General features: G+C 42.5%; 3 protein-coding genes across 5 annotated transcripts in view; 1 reads left to right on the top strand and 2 right to left on the bottom strand.

Moving 5' to 3' along the window:
- Window positions 1-2,260, bottom strand: part of LOC111873489 (zinc finger protein 235) — a 17,750-nt gene extending 15,490 nt beyond the window's left edge. Inside the window, exons 1-2 of the mRNA XM_033755104.1 lie at window positions 1,657-2,260; window positions 1,459-1,520 (exon numbers count right to left, since the gene is read on the bottom strand). Coding sequence (XP_033610995.1) covers window positions 1,459-1,518 — 60 coding nt within the window. The 5' untranslated portion in view covers window positions 1,519-1,520; window positions 1,657-2,260. The remainder of the gene's footprint in view (window positions 1-1,458; window positions 1,521-1,656) is intronic.
- A 2,278-nt stretch (window positions 2,261-4,538) lies between these two features.
- LOC111873523 (allantoicase-like) lies at window positions 4,539-11,692 on the top strand. The gene is made up of 5 exons (XM_033755107.1): window positions 4,539-5,460; window positions 6,472-6,663; window positions 7,116-7,275; window positions 8,951-9,156; window positions 9,914-11,692. Exons 1-5 carry the CDS (start codon window positions 5,350-5,352, stop codon window positions 10,052-10,054), a joined length of 810 nt encoding a protein of 269 aa, XP_033610998.1. The 5' UTR covers window positions 4,539-5,349; the 3' UTR covers window positions 10,055-11,692.
- An 84-nt stretch (window positions 11,693-11,776) lies between these two features.
- On the bottom strand, window positions 11,777-15,382 carry LOC111873487 (copper homeostasis protein cutC homolog). Of its 3 annotated transcripts, none has more exons than XM_023868244.2 (2): window positions 13,254-15,382; window positions 11,777-12,695 (listed from the first exon to the last, which is right to left on the bottom strand). In XM_023868244.2, the coding sequence occupies exon 2, from the start codon at window positions 12,687-12,689 to the stop codon at window positions 11,934-11,936; it is 756 nt and encodes a 251-aa protein (XP_023724012.1). In that variant the 5' UTR covers window positions 12,690-12,695; window positions 13,254-15,382; the 3' UTR covers window positions 11,777-11,933. The 3 variants fall into 3 exon arrangements, with proteins under 3 accessions (XP_023724012.1, XP_023724010.1, XP_023724011.1); XM_023868242.2 differs by lacking the exon at window positions 13,254-15,382 and adding an exon at window positions 13,044-13,247; XM_023868243.2 differs by lacking the exon at window positions 13,254-15,382 and adding an exon at window positions 13,015-13,136.
- Window positions 15,383-19,921: the final 4,539 nt, after the last annotated feature.

Below are 19,921 nucleotides of genomic sequence, written 5' to 3'. Positions count from 1 at the left end.
AAATATTTTTTGTAAAGACAATTTTCCAACAGACCAGAAGACAAGAAGTCTCACGCAGACATAAATTAGCAGGCTGCAGGTAATTCAATGTTTTGCTATTTCTAACATAATTTCTTGTGTAATCTCTCTTTTTACATACTGAAAAGTTGTTTGATACTTGTCAAAAATGGCATTCTCTTGCTTTTTAAAACTATAAGATATGTGATTTTAGGTAATTATATTGAAATTATTCCTAAATAATAAATAGAATTAAATTTCCTTGTATCAAAATCTAATGTATATTTCTATTTTGAAGTGCATCCCTGGACTATTATTTACATGGCTGAGGTGGCCCTATGTACAAGTTGAGTTTGACATGCCTGCTGTAGATGTTTTTCATCACATCTAACCCGTAACAGCTGCTCTGTAAAGATGTCTTCTCTACACACTTCATAATCTTAGCAAGTATTAAGTTCATAATGCAGGGACCTTCCTGAGAAACCTATGGTCTCTGTGGAAGTACAGAAAATACATATCTGCTCTTTATGGAACTGAAGCACTCATTACTGTGTTCACACATGCCTATCATGACTTTGCATCTGACACAAACAAACACAGTCCAAAACCCCATAATTATTATACCTTTAAAAAAAACATGTTCACAATTGTCTCCCAAGTGATCTCATTCTTTCAGGTCTTGTCAAAATATCTGTACGCATTTCTCATATTCACATGTGTGCTATATGACCTATCCATATCATGATCTGAACAGCCGTTCATAGGACCTGAACCAGCTTGCGGCATCTCAACTGGAGCTGCTAAGGAAGTGATCAGGGACTGGACTGATAGAAACCATAAAAAACACTGGGAATCCATAACTGGACTCAGACAGGCAAAGGGCTTTACAGCAGGACCCTCTGCCAGAAGAAAGAAGGATCTGTTGAAATTAAACAGAGATCAACTAAGATGGGTGGTAGGATTACTTACCAGACACTACCACCTGAAAGGACACATTTTCAAGTTGGGACTGACAGACAACCCAACTGGTGAAAGGTGCCTACAAGAAAGTGAATAAGCAGCACACATCCTGTGTGATTGTGAGGCCATTGCTTATTTAAGATTTTGTCACTTGTGACTATTATAACATCCCCCTAAAGCAGGGTCCTACACTCTATTAAAAGTGTAGGATTAATAAAGGGCTAGACCAAACAGAAACACAACAGTTCATTGAAGGTCGCAGTGCAGGGGCCAGTCTTTATAGCTTACCTCTTACATACATACATACCCATATCACTCTCCTTCAATTGATCCTTCTCCCACATAATAATGCAAAGTTTTACAATATGAAGAACCATGTAAACTCCCCAGATGGATTATTAAAAACTAACACAAGCTTGGCATAAAAACTTTAGTTTCTTAGGATATTAAAATTGACAGATGACAATAAACTTTTGCCTGTGCACACAAGCAAACACTCACCATCTTTTCTGTCACACCAGGAAATGTTTCTTCAGCTCTCTGTACCAGAATTCTCGGCATTCCTGTTGCAAGAGAATGCAGAATCTTTCATAACCTTGAAACCTTATTTTATCACAAGATGATTTGTCGGTGGCAAATGAATTAATTTACAAGTATCCTAGTGGTATAGCATTATATTTCTAACAAGCATACCAGTACCTAGCTCTGAATATTAGCCTACGTCTGTAAGCAAACATACTAATTATTGTGAACAAACACACTGACGTGCCGGACTTTCTTCTCACAGAAGAGCCGGCAGAGATTACTGAAGATTAGTGTCTTGCTACACGTTGTATAGGCAGAGATTACTGAAGATTAGTGTCTTGCTACACGTTGTATGGTCTAACAAATTGTTGCTCAGTTTTGAGTGAACCACTTGTTTCCACAACGTGGATAACTGGCTACCAGACTGCAAGGAGTTACTTCCTAGATACAGCAAACCTACTCTACAAATTTACATCGTAGAGCCGCAAAAATGCGTGTGTGCACTGCAACCTCGACCAGTTCAATATAGACCATCAGCTCTCACGACTTCCCTTACGTGTGGGATTGGTATGCGTAATAGGCGAGAAACGGCATAAAACAGCAAAAATGTACATCTACTTGAAACATCACCCTCAGAATGGGCATTGCGTAGTTTAGCAGAATCCCAACTAGAACTTGCAACTGCGGAATGATATCACGAACACAATAATTTGTAAAAATATGAGGAAACCGAATTTCTCTGGAATGATCCTAATGATTCCATAAAGAATAGATAAAATTTACGCACTTCCATTATAAATATAACACCCGAAACCATGAATGCAAGAGTTTGTTCTACTTGGAATGATGCTCACTCGTGGTTGCTCGTAATCAGCCCCGTGAAAGTCCCTTGTTATTGGTTTGCAACATGAGCGCCATGACACCTCGGTGAAACTCTTCTGCCATCTATTTTCAGCTTACATGACTAAATTAAAAATGACCTCCAAGGCCGAGAGGACAATCGGTAACAAGGTATGCTACCTTAGCAACTATTTTGAGTGCTCCCACCACGCCCCCCCTCAGAATGCTTTTTTCGCTACTAGCAATAAATACTTTTAGATCTCTTGTACTGCAGTCTCTCTTTCCTTCTGGCGTTGCCACTAATAACCTATATGCATTCCTCGGCTCCCCATTCGTGCTACATGCCCTACCAACCTCATCCTCCTCGACTAGTGATATTGAACACAGTTCAAAGTATTCATTTCCCCACCAACCTATTTCCATTTCTGAACTGATTAGTCGAGGAGGATGAGGTTGGCAGGGCATGTAGCGAGGACTGAATATAAGATATTAGTGGGAACGCCAGAAGGAAAGAGACTACTGGGAAGACGAAGGTGTAGGTGGGTGGATAAAATTAAAATGTATCCTAGTGAGACAGGGTGATATAGATTGGATTGGACTGAACTGGCTCTGGATAGGGACCAGTGGAGGGCTCTTGTGAACATAGTAATGAACCTTCAGGTTCTACAAAAGACTGGAAAATTCTTGAGTGGGTACACAATTGACAGCTTCTCAAGAAGGGCTCAGCTCATAAGTAAGTTTAATGTCACTTCACCCATATCCTTTGGTTTGGATCTGAGTGAAGTTCTATTAAACTTTGTTCCCCACCTTTTCCAAAAAAAAAAGTAAGAGCAGAATGAGAGCCTCTGCAGGTCTGGAGTGAAAGAGATTAGGTTGCAAATTAATTATCTGGAGAAAGTTTGTCACCAGGCCTGGAAAATCATAACCTTTCTTTCACATGAAACACCTCTTTAACCAAAAGCACTGAACATCCTGAACTGTAACATACATGGAATACTTGTATTTAGGAAAGCTGAAGGTGGGGAAACTTGAAAGAAAAATCTGTTTCAATCAGAGATACATATATTAAGCCTCATAATTTCCTCATAACTTACATTTGAAAGCCACAAAGAACACAGTTTTCTGCTTACATTTAAGTATATTAAATCATATATTGTAAGAAACAATACTCATGTTCACATTTATTATTTTCATTAGAATAATGGAATTCGAGAATGTGAAATACACCCGTCAACAAGATTAAGGCTGCATTTAATGATACAAGAAAATCTGATATATTCATCTTCACCAGTTCAGTACTGGGCAGAACAATATGGCAGAAATAATAACATATCTTAAAATGAATCTCAAAGGCGTAGGGCGTAAGGGTGTGAATTAGAATAATTTAGCTCGGGATGGGAACCAATGGCGGATTCTTGTGAACACGAAAGCGAGCGAGGAATTTATTGAGCGAATGTTATCTCCTCAAGATGGACTCTGGCCCACTGAGTTATAATTAGGGATAGATTTGGGGTCCCTAATCTAGCGAGACGCATATGGCTCACGGGACATGTTGAGTAACGCAGATAATTCACAGAACTAACACTTGAAAGCGCTGGATCCAGTAGCAGGGAAAGAATGTTCGCGAAAGGAGGCTCCAAATGCTACGCAGTTTGTCTCCGAGATGGCAGAACAAGAAATGAATGTCCTATTGTCAAGGTATCGATAGAGGGAAGCACCAAGATTGCGAAATTGCGAATGTGGTGACGGGTTGCAAACGGAGGAACATATCTTCCGGGACTGCAAAATGTACCAAAATGACCATCGGGCAGCAATGATGGACATTTTGTCTGAGAATACCCACAGTTACAGGGCTCTTATGGCTAGAAGAAGAAGAAGAAAAAAGATTTGTGCAAGGCCTCTGTTACTTCACAAAAAAAAATCCTAAATTTATTTAAAAAAGAAAAATAAGTATATTAATACCACATCAGTAGGTGAGTCAAGGCCGCGCCAGAGTTCAAGCGGTTAGTCGCTGGCTTCCCACTGCGGCGGCTCGGGTTCGATCCCGAGTCTGGTCAAGTGGGATTTGTGGTGGACAAAGTGGCGCTGGGGCGGGTTTTCTCCGAGTACTTTGGTTTCCCCTGCCAATCTTCATTCCACCAAATTCTCCATCATTATAATCACTGGGGCAGGCTACAATAGGCCAATCAGTGGCTGGCTTACTGAGTGGACCCAGTTGGACTTCATCCCCCCCCCCCACACAAAGGATTGCCATTAGCAGGATCACAGACACTTCTTTGCATAATCACAGCGGCATTTCTGCTTGTCATTTCAAATGACTGTCGGTAGAGAATTTAACATTGTATATATTTATGTTATAAAGTAGGTGTGCTGTATGTTCATGTTATCTAGCACACATAAAAATGTAACCAATCGCCTGTTTCTTACTGCGGACCTAAGAGAGAAGACCCAAAGATATGAAATGTAGTGGCCATGGCTGTAAACTGGTGTACAAGAATTGTCGTAGAGTTTTTGGGTGCAATTCTCCAAGTACAATTAGAATGATCAAGTCAAGGAGGATGAGGTGGGCAGGTCATAAGTAAGTAATTCAAATTCTCATCCCTAATATGTGGACAGGTGTTCCAGGTGTGCTGCACAAACTCACCATGGACACCGCATTCTTCACAGGCAATTACGCAACTCGCTTCTCTCTGCAAGCTGCCAACCTTACACCAGAAGTTAAGTTCCTTGCATATGCAAATGCCAAATTCAAAGGAAATGAGTGATTGTGAGTCCCACATAGCAGGCCTGTAACGGCACGCCGCTGGATGAAGCACGGTTTTGTGGCAATCAAGGAACCAGACATGTGTAACAGAGGGTGGCATCACAGAGTTGTGTTCTAACAATCTGTGCTGTTTATTTGACTGCAAATGTAGGAATTACATGATATCACAACACAAGAGGAGTCTCTGACATTGCCATAAAATTTATGAGCACACGAAGCACGTTAATATTGCGGGCCAGGTATAAGAATTTACCTGTTTCAATATGTTGTCTATTTCTCTTCCAGAGGAGGCAGAAATCCCGCATTGGAAGAGTAAGCTTGGAGGTGCTGCCACTCCCGAGATGCTCAAGCAAATATCTGGACTACAGTCTCAAGTAAGACTCAGTTCTAAGTTAAGGCTCACTCCAAACATTGTCTAATTGAGACATCAAATCTGTATTGGATTGCATGCCTGATTAACCTGGGGTTCGTGAGTAGAACTCACATCTACACTTGGTTCATTGGCTTTATCCAGTTCATGACTGCTCTAATCATTAAACAGAACCTTCATGTGAGCCAGCATTGTTAAAGTAGCAGCAATGGAAGAGGAAATGCAACTAGCAAAGTTACGAAGTCATGTCCTTATGTCTTCAGTGCCTTCGCAGTGAAAAGCATAAGAACTGTCCCCTTCAGCTTTGCTGCCTTTCGTCTGCCAAACTGAGTTGTATGAGATTTTGTTTCCAGTCAAATTATGGAACAGATTCCTTCCTGAGCTGCTTCCCTTCTCTGGTTCAGTCCTGTGTTCACAACAGCCTGCCACTGGACCCCTACCCAGTCAGCCCGTACAAGTACACACTGTTTTCCTGAGACCCACTTTTATACCACTCTCTCATCTACGTCTCTCTGTGGGTTCTTTGCCTTCAGGCTTCCTAACCAAAATTTGTATGCATTTCCCATTTATTTCATGAAATTAAATTATGATATCAAATAGATGTTGGAGAAATTTGGTAAAGCAGAAAGCCTTTCAAAATGTGTGAAACTGCCATGTTCTCTGTCACAAGAACATAAACACAAAGACAGATGACATTACCAGTAAGTGTATAAGGTTATGGGGGTGATGGGAAATGGTAAAACTAGCTGGGCAGTAGTGCACTCCACTGAATTCATATGGAATGCAGTTCCTAATGCCAACATTTGACACACTTTATTCTGTGCACTGCATACAAAATATTTTGGGTTGGCCTGTAACATGATTTCTGCAGTGCAGCTCCAAATTGACTTCCATCTCCAAACCATATGATATACATGCACAGCAAAACCAGTGAGGAAAAGTAAATGGTTTTGCCAGTTTCACACTTGCATTACCATCCTGAAGCATGGAACAATGTCAAGACTGCAATGAACAGGACTGGGAAGTGCTGGTTCCAATGACGAAGCTCCATGCAGGGCATGAGGACACTCGGTACAACTACCACGCCATAGACAACAGGGGATCCTGGACTCATGTTCGCCTTAACATCTACCCTGATGGTGGCATTGCAAGACTGAGGTTGTACGGTGAGGCACGCCCAAACTGGAAAGATGTGAGCCCTGATGAGGTAAGAACTCGCTCTAAATCTGCAGTTCTGTACTGTTTATAGTTCAAAATGTTTTCCTGAGCAGTCCTTTTAGATTTTTTTGTACTACTGAGATGTTAATGGAAGTTCAGTTGTTAAAAGCATACAAGAATATTCCAAAGAAGTGCTCCCCCCTCCAATTTTACTGCTAAAGCACAGAAAACATTATGCAGGAAGATGTCTCAAGCTTCTGAAGCCTCAACATATGACATAAACTCAGTTTGTGCCTCACAGAAAACACTACCACCATTTCCAACTGGTTAATGCTGTTAAGAGAAATAATCACTGTTTATTGTGAGAATCATATGAAACACATAAATACACTGCATGGGAAAAATAGTGTACTGTAATGCCAAAGCAGGTGGTAGATGTAGGTACCATTCAACTGCAATTTCATCACATGTGATTGTCACATCATATAATGTTCTTCACAGCCTACAGATCTCATAGCAATGGTTAACGGCGGTACATGCCTGGGGTATAGCGATGCTCATTACGGGCACCCAAGAAACATCATACGCCCAGGACGAGGCGTCAACATGGCTGATGGCTGGGAGACAGCAAGACAGCTGGACAGGCCGAGTATATTAGAAGGTAACTTCATAATTTTTGAGTAGACTGGTATTTCTGTTTGTCTAATGTTACCTAACCGTTCCTTGCGCTTCACACAGTTATGAGCTACAGACCATGCATTATAAAGTACATATCGTTATGTCCCCTTCAGCCTATTCTCTTGTTTAACATTATCTTGATTTAAAGTCTTGCATTTTCTGATTTCATTTCTTTCTGCCTAATCTTCTACACCTCTCACAATTTTACCTTTGTAACTTTTATTTTACTGTTGGATTTTTCATTAGAAAATTATCCTTTTGCTGCCTTTATTAACACAGAAGGCTGCAATGCGATTCCAGCACTATAATTTGTTAAAATATCGGTGGCAAACTGTTCTGTAAGAAGGGCTGAATTGCGCACAGACTTGTTGACAGGGGAATGTAACTGTGTGCAGAAGTGTGGGGTCAATATGAAGACGTCTGTCTTCATGTGGTCCACTGGAAGTCAACCGATATTCTGAAGGAACATGTGGCCTCCATCTTCAGGGCCGAAGAATGAGCCAAGCAAGAAACCAGCATTAAGGCAGGGGGGCAAGTAGAGGCCTTCACACGGCCAACTTGCTTTACTTATTTCTCGACCCTGAAGATGGAGGTGACACGTTCCTCCCAAAAGTCGGTTCACTTTCAACAGACTACACGGTGTTATAACCCAGAAGACAGAAATCTTCATAAGCACTGCTGTGAGAACCTCAAAGCCTGCACGTGGTATCAGTACGCATACACACATACTGCCCCATGTTCTCAGTTCAGAATTCCATCTGTTCTGAGACAATGATCATATGGGATGTGACACCATATGGTTCTGTAGGTAGCTGGAACCTCCTCTTCCATCTTCAGGGTTGAAGTAATCTTTATAATTTGTATTCAGCAACTATCATTAGAATGGTCAATTGCTGAGATGGACTGAGCATGTAGCACACACAGAAGAGAAATTCATGCAAAGTTTTGTTAGGCAAACATAGGAGAGGCTATTAGAAAGACCCAGGCATAGATGGTAGGATAATACTAAAAGAAACAGGATAAGAGGGTGTGGACTGGAGTCACCTGGCTCAAGATAGGGAATGGGGACAAGCCCTTGTGTAGTGAATCTTTTGGTTGCATACAGTGCTGAGAACTGTCTGAGTGGCTAAGCAACTACTGGGATCTCGAGAACTCAGCTGCAAATACTCAATCAGTTCATCACGGAAACCTCACACCTCATGTCACTGAGGCAGTTCAGAACTAATATTCTAATATTATAGGTAAAGGTAAAGCTGTCCCTGTGCTTAACTAATTAAGCACTACACCATGAAGGCGTATGGGGAAGTGTATATATAGACCCACATTTTCTTGACCTCAGAACTAGCTGGAGGTGAATGGTCAGCTTCACACCCTGGCCGCTTTACCTGGTATCCACTGTATCGGAGGTTGGGTGGACCCCAGAGCCAGTCTGAATGATGTGGAGAAGAGAAAATTCTTGAACCCATTGGGACTCAAACTCTGATCCCTCGGTTGCCAGCCCATAGCCAGTCGCTATAGCAACTATGCCACCCTGGCTCCGTTCTGTGATTATAAGAAAAGATAAATCCTTCCAAAGAATCAATTTACAAATAAACACCTCAAGCCAACTTATCAGGAAAATGACTGAATATAATATTAGGAAGCTGTCTGTTTCACAGCTGACAGTGATGGAATGCTGCAAATGCCAGGCTGCGAGTGGGCGGTGTTTCAGCTTGGCCATTGTGGCTACATCACGCACATTGAAGTTGACACATACCACTTCAAAGGAAACTATCCTGACTCAATTCGCATTGAAGGAACCACAGAAAAGCCACATGGAGACTGGGGACAGGCAACATGGTACACCCTGCTTCCACCTCAGAAGGTATGTCTGTCACAAGGGTATGGACAAGACGGGTTGCCCACAGGTACGATCAGCTAGGAACAGGTGTCAGTCTGTCCACTGTATGCAGGCAGCTGTGTTGCAGACAGATGCACAGCTGACTGCAGCATCTGATTTTACACAGCACTCTTGTAAAGCAATCATGGAGTGAGGAAGAATCCCACTTTCACCCTGCCACATAAAACCACAGTCCCAGTACTGTGGGGTTGCCAGCCTCACTTTAATCTTGGGGTAACAGTCTATCAGCCAGTAACAGATTTTCAGTCTCCCAGTTCTGCGGAGCTGGTTTTCTTATTTTATGTCTACCTTACAATATATTGGCCTGCAAAAGGACATGTGCTCTGGGCAGATGAAACTGACTGAAGGCCATGCAGAAAATGTCTTCCTATTTTTTTTATTGCTAGTGGGGTGGGACTAAGTCCCTTGTACTGCGGCCACTTCTGGCCTATTGCACCAGCCCCAGATGATAGGTGAGGGTGATTGTGGAGCAATTGGTGGAATGAAGATTGGCAGGGGAAACCGAAGTACTCGGAGAAAACCTTCCCCAGCGCCATTTGTCCACCACAAATTCCAATTGACCAGACCCGGGATCAAACCTGGGCTGCCACGGTGGGAAGCCAGAGACTAACTGCTTGAGCTATGGTGTGGCCTAAATGTCTTCCTCAGTTTCTATCTGTTTTACATGTATTTTTATAATGTCCAGGTTTCCTCTAAAATTAAACCTGTACTTACATTGCAGCTGTGCCCTCATACGCAACATTTCTACAGCGAGAAGAATCTGGAAACAACGGGGTCGTTCATGTACATCCGGGTGACAATAGCCCCTGATGGGGGTATCAGTCGTCTCAGGCTCTGGGGCTACCGCCACAACAGCACATAACAGCATTATGAGGGGCTGTGAGGCTAACTGTAATCCTGCTAGGTTGGGGCACGCTACAAGCCCCGAGAAATTAAATTGTCTAAAAAATGAGTAAAAATATTGCTTTCTCAGTAGTTTCCTGAAAGTTGTATGAGGTGTTAACAAATTAGCACTCTATACTGACAAGATGTATGCTAACATTGGCAAGATAAGCGTCACTTTAGCATGAACCTGAAATGGCAGTCATGTATTAATGGGTGACCCAAGAAAATATAAAAAGTTACAGCCATGTTGTCTGCCATATTAGCACTGCCAGACTGGTTTCTTGCTTGGCTTACTCCTCAGCCCTGAAGATGGAGGGAAGCTGTTCCTCCAGTTTCATCAGACTACACAAAATTATCTGTCAGAGGACAGATTTCTTAATGTGAGAGTACTTAAGCAGTAGCAGGTAACCCAAGTTTTCATGCAGAACAAAAGGATGGATACTGTTTGAACAAGTCCACAAGGTTAAGCTTTCTGTTTTAGTTTTCAAAAATGAAATATCTAAACCCTTGAAAGGTCAGGCTCTGGGTTTTGTTTCTTATAAATAAATTTCTATGGCTGGCAGGGATACGGTAGGAGACAACATGGTGTTGAAATGTTAGTTACCTGTCACCCACTGACACACACGTACCCCAAATTTTCTTCTTACTTACTGCAGCAAACACACACACAGTGCCCCATCCTGATGAATTTGTGCTCCATGTACCGAGCCCCTAACCCGCCACTGAGGTCACTTTGTACCTGCAGTTGCTAGACCTTAATGAAACAAGCAGACAGAGAAGATCAGTTGGGCTAAACTGTAAAGGAAAGGGATCTATTGGATGTCCCAGAAGAAGATGGTTTCACTAAGAACTAGAAGAGAGCAAAGGTGAGGGGAAACAGTGGACAGAAAATCAGAAAGGAAAGATCATGGGAACTGAGAAGAGAGTGCAGACTTTTCATCCAGGAGTCCATGCAAAACAGAAACAATGCTACAAGATGTAGAGGTCACGTTATGTAAGTCGTCCCGACTCACTTTAATCTTAACATAGCTATAAGTGTCATGGTTATCGTTACCAGACACAAGGCATACTTGTAGAGGGTACCTACAAATATGTTGAAGAAGCTGACAGGGGGCAGTCCTTCAGTTGGGACTTAAGAGTGGATTCACGTGGCTCAAGAGAGAGTCTGCTGGGGGGCTCTTGTGAACACAGGAATGAACCTTAGATTCCATAAATGGTGAGGAATTTCATGACTAGATGAGCGAGTATTGTCTTCTCAAGGACTTGGACCCAAAACATTTTCATCCCACAACGCAGTGGTTTCCAAAGTGTGGGGGTGCAACCCCCTGGGTGATGGTCAACTATTTGGTCCTATCAGATATTCTGGAAAAGTGATATATATAGCAGTACTGAACTGATGATAACTATGTTGGGGATTGATTGTTTAATTTCTAGCATTTGCAAAATATTTATAAATATTAATTAATAAAGACCCAGAATGTGTTAATGTTAAAAACATGCATATTGAAGGAAACCACTCTCCACATAGGAAGTTAAGAAGGGGCACACAATGAAATTTTTGCTACGCTTGGGGGGTTGCAATTATGCACAGCTTGGAATTCACTGACTTTGCATTTCAACAAAGCAAGCTACACAAACAGTGACTGAGAACCCCGTTAACATTTTCAGTAGACAAGGAACTTCAAATACACTCAACAGATGACCATTCAGCTTATATTTACACAAATGTCTGAAGCAAGAATACAAGCAGTGTTACAATTACAGGCTGTGTGAAGCAGATTGTATTACAAGCGTCACTTCCTTTCCTTCTGGTTTCTTTGAGTTGTAGCGACTGAAATACAGCATGCCCCAGTGACTCACACGCTGATTTCCCACTTTCTGGTTCTCACAATTTCAGCAGCAACTGTCACCATTTCCCTAACCAGCCCTTCTGATGTCACAAGCACATTCTGCTGACTCCTGGACCCCAGGGTGCACTTGCTGGGTGGACCACTACATTTCTTCAAAACCTTAGCTGATGCATGAAATTCTCGTGCTCCTGTCTGTCGAAGAATTTCCCCAATGTTCACTTTTGTGATTCCTGCACCAGGCATGATAATAATTCGTCCATTTGCATTCAAAACTAATTTCTTTATAACAGGAATTCCTTCACTTGCTGTTAACTCCTGTCCGCTGGTCAGAAGACGGGAAAATCCAGCCTCTATGACAGCTGGTAGAGCCATGCGGATATTATGACACACATCAAATGCTCGATGGAATGTGGCTGGCAGAGGCGACACTACATCCATGATTTCCTTGCATACATTCTTGTCTATCTCACCAGATGGGGTCAGAGCTCCAAACACAAATCCATCCGCACCCAAGTTCTTTAATATGCTAGCATCATGTTTCATAACCTCAACTTCATAACATGAATACACAAAATCTTCACCCCCACGAGGACGCAACATTACAAATACTGGTATTGTTACAAGAGATTTAACAATCTGGAGCATTCCTGGAGAGGGGGTGAGCCCACCTTCACTCAAAGCTGCACACAACTCCAGACGAGACGCTCCCCCATTGTAAGCATTCAGAGCAGACTCCACACTGTCAACACACACTTCCATCATCGCTCTCTGCAATAGAAAGAACAGACACACATTATTACTGGCATCCAGAAATGAATGGCCCAAATCAAGGATCCTCACTGCCAGGCGTGGAAATTTAAACATTATTTTATTTTATTTATTTTTTAAAGTTTAAGATAAAACTAATTTCTGTGGCATATCTGTTAATATTTGTATTAATAGGCCAGAAGTGGCTGCAGTACAAGGGACTTAGTCCCACCCCACTAGCATTAAAAGAAATAGTTTAAGTGTGTAAATGTCACATCAAATCAATACTGAATATGTATCTAAATTAATTAACAATTCTGTGGAAGGCGGGATGGCTTACTCGGTACAGCGACGAGCTACGGGACTAACCGGTTGGGATTCGATTCCCGGCTGGGCCAGATTTTTCTGTTTAGCCTCTAGACAGGCTCTGGGGCTGACCCAGCCTCCTGGGTACCGGGGACTCTTTCCCCAGGCACAAGGCAGTCGGGGCATTAAACACAACAAGTAATATCTAAAAAACTGAAATATTCAATGCATTGCCGACTACTATTGCACCATAACCTCAACACAACATTTTACCTTCACCCCACTCCGTCACCTCCTACGCCAATAACATGCTACAATACTGGCAACCTAAAGTGAATGTACCCTCGAAGATAACATGAGGTACAAATGTACCACCATTCCTTGCGTTCGGCTGTTTCATAAAGTGTTCACTAGAGTCCATCACTAGACAGCCTAGGTAGGAGATTTCCTACATTGAGGCCCCAGGTCTTGGAGATCCTGTCCGAGTGGGGTGTGGGATTGTCGATGTTCCAGAAAATTTCCTTTCAAACTTGCGTTGAAGCCGTTTAAGAATATTTTACGGAGCGCCAAAGAGCATTCAGAATAGAAGGATTCAGTTTGTATGCGTAATAGTATCTTCTGTTAATACTATTTGATATATTTCCTCCTTTTTTCAACTTTGATTATTGTAATCCGGGTGGGGGGATATATGGTCTCCTTCCCCGCCAGCATTATTTAAAATGTTATAAGAATTTCAGACGAGCAAAAACAAATGCATCTGTGCTACTAGCAGGTACGCTATACAAAACCTCTTCAGTTCTAATTCCTGTTTCCTCTCTCTTTTTCGAACGCCAAAAATCTACCAAATGCCATGAAATTTAGTATCTGTTGCACTTTGTTTTGAATAATGTCACTTGAACTTCGTGAAGACACAAAATATTACTGGAGCGAATTGTCGTGTCAGAGCAGGCCAGTAAGTTAGCAAGTGCAAGATTGGTGCACTGTGTCAGACACTAATGGCAGGATTTCCTGATGAGCGAGGATCCTTTGGGTTCTGTAAGGAAGAAACTTCTTGACCTGCTGAATACTGAATACGCAGGAGTGGTCATGCAAGAGGAATATGGTTACCGTGGCAGGTTTAGAATTAGCATTTTAATACAGTCATCCTGTTTGGCCAAAGAACGGTGAATTCCCGTAATTGCTAAGTTAAAATTACGACTTGTGAGGTCTGAAAACAGTGAATTTAAGCATAGTGTATGGTTACACTTCCACCGGTATGTACCCCACAATATTTTTGATTGAGAACATTTTGGGCACCTCCTGCCAAGTGTCCCATATGGTGTAAATAAACATCTGACACCGTTATGTACCACAGAGTTTAGTGCAATTAACACCAAACCAGAATCATACACCTTTTTTGGTGCAATTCAGAACCACCTCTTAGTTTCTCCATGTCTGCCCATTTCAAGTATCAGCACACATACCATCTTGCATATGTTAATAACATTTGGTTTCGCAGACTTATACAAAACCTCTCTCAAGATATTTCCATTTTGGTGCAGTTTAATCTGAAGGGCCAAGCAACTTTACATATACGTTAGGGTATCTGTCAATTTTTAATGAAACTCCACCCATTAACTTGCGCATTATCGCGTGTAAGGTTCACTCCTTCAGTCTGATGTAAGGTCCTCACAACGTAAGGGGCTGCATGTCAAGTATTCAACTGAGAAATTATTGTTGAATGAATATTACAGGGGTTATTAAAATAAAAACGTCACATGTTATATGTTATTTTCATAAAACGTAACATTTTCGAGGAAACCAGTAGCACGAAAACAGTGCGTAGCAACTGGACACTATCGAAATGTTTGTCCAACCTCCTGCCACCGCCTTGAACTGGAGAAGACAGACAGACGTCATGCGTGGATGAAATCCACCTTTAAAAACAACAATGGCGAAGCTTTTGATCAAAACTATATATACTTTTTGTGTTTGCACCCATTCATTTATGGAACATCAATGTCAGAGCTACAATATAGCTGCCGAAAATGGTAGCACATAAATGTCAGCTGTTCATATGGGAGAAGTTCAAAATGTTCACCTTCAGCGGCAAAACATAATCTACATCGCTTAACAAAAGACGTAAAGTGAATTGTTGTGGAACATTCTACATACGTACATAAACTGACAGCAAAGTATCCAAAAGTGGTATCAATTAAATTTGGCGCATTGATTTTTATGATCCGTTTAATCACCAGATGTAATTAAAATCACCAAAATGGAAAGAAGGCGGACACGGGGACTAAGAGGCGCTTGTGAATTGCCAATAAGATGGCAACAAACAAAAAAGTTTAACCAAAATGGAGGGTTTTGCAGACACTGTAACAATGATTACAATTACTGGGGTGCACCGTTCTTTGTTTCACCCGCTCGCCACGGTGAGGCACAGGATGTGAGCGGGACCTGAAACAAAGAAACAGAACAAAAGGGCTTCCATTAGATCAGCAGCAAACACAAACTGGAAGTAACGAGCAAAATGAACAGAGAAGCCTTACCCGTGTTACTGGCGTCTTGATGACTTCTGTGACAGATCTTCATTAAATGCATACTTCAGTATCCCAGCTCGTGCAAGGCGCAACTGAGTGCACCGTTTGAACGTGTCAAAACGGACAAGTCAGTGAAGCAGAAAATACACGCGACCGTAAGGGCAAGGGCACGCCAAGGAAACTGGCAACCGCAACGCAACCGCAATTTTCGAGAATTGTTATCAACCCAACTTGAAGACGTGTTACTGAATGGAGCAGCATAGATCGAGGAAACGGCAACGCAGTTTCCTAAGTTTCCGCTCTTCCATTCAGTAACACGTGTTCAACTCGGGCTGATGACAATTCTAGGAAATTGCGGTTGCGTTGCGGTTGCCAGTTTCCTTGGTGTGCTCTGCCCCTAAGTCGTCTGATGCGAGCAGTGGAAACCTACGGCACGGCGAAGTCAAACTGACGTTTCCAGGTCGGTACTGAGCAAGCGAACTCGTCGGATAAAACAAAATGTCGACGGCTTCTTCTGCCGGAAACGCATACAAAACGTACGGCATATGTACGGCGCTCCATTAAATCCGGAAATCAAACGAGAACGAACATACAAACGGGATTACATCAGTATGTACCTCGTGAGGTTTCGAGAAAAAATTCGTCATCATAACAGAAAACCTATTAGTGTCACACGCCTGTCGGCTAATGGTAGAACTGTCCGCCCTTGTACGTTCAATTTATATTATATTCCTTTGTTCAGAGATTTATTATTACAACAGTTAATTTCTTACACAGAATTACGGGGTTTTTGGACTTTATCCATCGTCCGGTATTCTGGAAAACTGAAAACACGACGTTTCGGAAACTGGATCTGTTTCCGTCCACAGGTGAGAGGGGAAGACACCTGCACAGTTGGACCCGTTAGAAGGAGCTAATCTCAATCAGTCTTTCTAAGGGGCCCAGCTAACTAGGTGTCTTCCCCCCTTAACCTGAGGATGGAAACAGATCCAGTTTTCGAAACGTCGTGCTTTCTACTTCCTAGAATCCGGGCGATGGGAAGAAAGTTCAAAAACACAGTAACTCTGCGTGTTATACATCATCGTCAGATCCCTTAAGAATCTGCAGTTAGTTTCTTCTTCATGTAAAATCCCAAACCTGACTGCAACCGGCAGCTTTACTAACACGTGAAATGTAAGTGTGTTCGTGTCACAGGTCCGCCTTTGTGTCTTGATAAGAAATTGTGTGGTGCGCTTATATTACTGTCTCAGCTGATGCGTTTCTTCGTGATGACAGCCGATGTCTTCAGTGATGATGATGATGATGATGATGATGGAGCAGGTTTCGACCTACCTTATGCATTCCTTCCTGTTGACAGCCGATGTCTTCAGTGATGATGATGTAGCTGGAGCACATTTGACCTACCTTATGTGTTTCCTCGCTATGACATTTTATAAACAGAATTCACAGCACAACATACACAAACAAATACAACATGACACCTCATCAATTTCAATATATGCTTCTCGTGTTAATATAGATTCAGTCACTCATCTTTCAACATCGAAATGAAAGACGGACCAAAGCAAAATTAAGTTTTGCTTTCTGGAATCTGTGTCCTTCCAATGCGAGTTATTCACAGGAAGAGACTCTCAAAGTTCTTTTTATCTCTCTCCCTCTCGCACTGATTTCATTTCGTGCCGACCGAACCCTGTCAAGTTGTCACCCTGTGCCATAAAAAAACACACAGAAATACTTACAACTAAACCCTCCTAAATGAGCGCCCATTATGCCAGCAAGGGCACATCTGGACACAAAACCTACATTCACGCAGCTTAACCAGAAATCCTATCGGGGGCACCTAACGGGGAGGGCGGGAGGACAACACCTTACAAACTAAGTAAAAAAAATACCAAATGCACAGGGTGTCCAACTCAACCTTAACCTAAGCCCTGAGTCATGGCGGCTACCGCATCAAATAGAGTATCCCGTGGCACGGTAATGTTTATCATGACCAGCCTGGGGCCGGACTGAATCATGATAAGACCGTGCGGTGCACTGGCATACCCGATTTACTGCGAGTACCCAACCCCATCCTCCTGCGGACGGGCCCTCAATCGCTAAAGGTTCCGCACGGCACTGTTTTGGTTTTAACGATACACTTTGCGCGGAGCTCCTCTTGCCATGGTCCTCGGTTCGAAGTCTTCATCGGATGGACGCTGCTTCCGTTGGAGATGTCACAACACTGTCACAACACTGTCACAACACTGTCACAACACTGTCACAACACTTAGAGAGCCGTTGCAGTCCGTACAATAAATCCTGACACTGTTATATTACCTTTGCTGGCAAATGCCCACTGAAGTTCTCTGCAAAACACGCGAAATTTGCTTGTGCAAGAAGCAAATGTATGTAGCGAGTTTTCGTATTTATCGGAATTCCCTAATTAAGGTTACGATGGGCTGGTCATATAGCTAGGATATGTGAACATGGTGTGCTTATCAGTTTTGGTGAGGAAAGGGTTTGGAACGAAAACAGGGGCAGAGGTGAGAGGATAATATTAAAAAGAAATGTAAGTGAAATAACTTCAGAACGGTGTACAATAAAGATGTTTGGCACTCGCTATGTGCGGAGTTCAGGCTTCTGCTAATGCTGCATGAATTCGAACTGATTTACTTGGAGAGGGGCGGAATTTATCTGATAGTATGTGATGATTCATTAATATGTACTTCATAAATGTAATCATATATAATAACATATTTCTTCTTCTGTGGCGCCACAGCGCGATGTCGGGCTTTGGCCTCCCTTATCAAGCCCCTCCATTCCTCTCTATCCTGCGCTGCTCTCTTCCAGTTCCTTACGCCCATTAACTTCTTTGCATCTTCTTCCGCCGCATCAATCCATCTAGTTCTTGGTTTCCCAGCAAGTCTCCTACCACCTATTTTACTGTATAACATACAGTAACATATGCAAGTATACAATTTTATAAGTCACTGCTTACTAATAATATAATAGGGCATAACTTTATTCAGTCAATTCTCAGAACATAATCTTAAATAGTGCCTTAGAGGCTATTAAACATTAGTTTACGTAACCTAGAGGCGTGCCATAGCTCAAGCGGTTAGTCGCTGGCTTCCCACCGAAGGTCGGGTCAAGTGGGATTTGTGGTGCACAAAGTGGCGCTGGTGAGGGATTTCTCCGAGTACTTCGGTTTCCCCTGTCAATCATCATTCCACCAAATTCTCCATCATCATAATCACCCGGGGCAGGTACAATAGGCCAATCAGTGGCCGCCGTGCCGAGTGGACCCAGTTGGACTCCGCCCCCACTAAGCGAATTTTATACGTAACCTATTGATGTTTCTGCTACTTACTGCTCGCCCAAGTTTATCTGTACTTCACTGTCGCCCTTTCTTACATCTTCTTACATTCTTATTTATATTTAATCACATATTTGTCCCATTTTCTGAAGTTGTTCTTTATTCTATCGTCCTCCTGATGCCTGTGTCTGTTTCGGCATTCCTACCTCTTGTCTAGAATATCGTCCCTTCACACCTCAGTGTGCGGCTCCAGCCTTCCTCTCCCCCACATATGGGGCAAGTCCCCTGCTCAGTGTTGCCCCTCGCCCCTTGCAGACTCCAACCTCCTCTTTGCGCCATAACTTTCCCCTTCTTTGTAATTTTGTGCTCACTTATTCTCCCAGTTGCTTCTCGCAGAGTTGCGCACGGTCAGTGAACTTCTGCCCCCCCATCCCAACTTCGACATTTTGTCCTTCTGCAGGAACACATTTCTCATATTCCTTATCCATATTCTTTTGTATTCTTTGTTTCTGTTGCGCCCATGGCCCTTAAAATGAAGGCCACGACAGCCCAGGCTTGGGAAAATAAAAGCTTATAAGAGAAATCATGCACAGATTCACTTGTGACATGAAGGTGTGTAGTGGAGCATAATATTAAAATGGATATTAGAGAAAATGTAATTACGGGTACAGGGAGGGCCCATAAACTGCTGAAGCTACTGTGACTTTCAGCGGCATGTGAATACCGCGGCAGAAGAGTGGGAGGGGCTTGGAGACGGACTGAAACGGAGACTGACTGGAGCCGAGAGCTCCTCACGTGTAGACACTTTGAATCAGTACCCTGATGACGAAACTGTGCGTTGGCAGGATTGGCTGAAGAAAACCGCGAGAAGCCTCAGCACAACAGAGATCCGCTTGTAGCATGTCTGTTAACTGATATTTGATGACTTTGTGCTAACATAATTATGACTGAAGAAAAGCACGAGAATCCTCAGCATAACAGAGATCCGCTTGTAGCAAGTGTGTTAACTGATATTTGATGACTTTGTGCTAACATAATTATGACTGAAGAAAAGCACGAGAATCCTCAGCACAACAGAGAGCCGCTTGTAGCAAGTGTGTTAAGTGATATTTGATGAC

This window comes from Cryptotermes secundus, unplaced genomic scaffold (assembly GCF_002891405.2).
Source record: "Cryptotermes secundus unplaced genomic scaffold, Csec_1.0 scaffold395, whole genome shotgun sequence".
Lineage (NCBI taxonomy): Eukaryota > Metazoa > Arthropoda > Insecta > Blattodea > Kalotermitidae > Cryptotermes > Cryptotermes secundus.
This window is presented reverse-complemented; position numbering and strand designations above follow the sequence as displayed.

Excerpts from the sequence above, each read along its gene's own strand:
- LOC111873523 (XM_033755107.1), top strand. The coding sequence starts at position 5,350 with ATGTTGTCTATTTCTCTTCCAGAGGAGGCAGAAATCCCGCATTGGAAG. Across the intron at positions 5,461-6,471 it reads TATCTGGACTACAGTCTCAA|GACTGGGAAGTGCTGGTTCC; the intron begins GTAAGACTCAGT and ends TGCAATGAACAG. Across the intron at positions 6,664-7,115 it reads AAGATGTGAGCCCTGATGAG|CCTACAGATCTCATAGCAAT; the intron begins GTAAGAACTCGC and ends TGTTCTTCACAG.
- LOC111873487 (XM_023868242.2), bottom strand. The coding sequence starts at position 13,166 with ATGCCCCGACTGCCTTGTGCCTGGGGAAAGAGTCCCCGGTACCCAGGA. Across the intron at positions 12,696-13,043 it reads CGGGAATCGAATCCCAACCG|AGAGCGATGATGGAAGTGTG; the intron begins GTTAGTCCCGTA and ends TTTCTATTGCAG.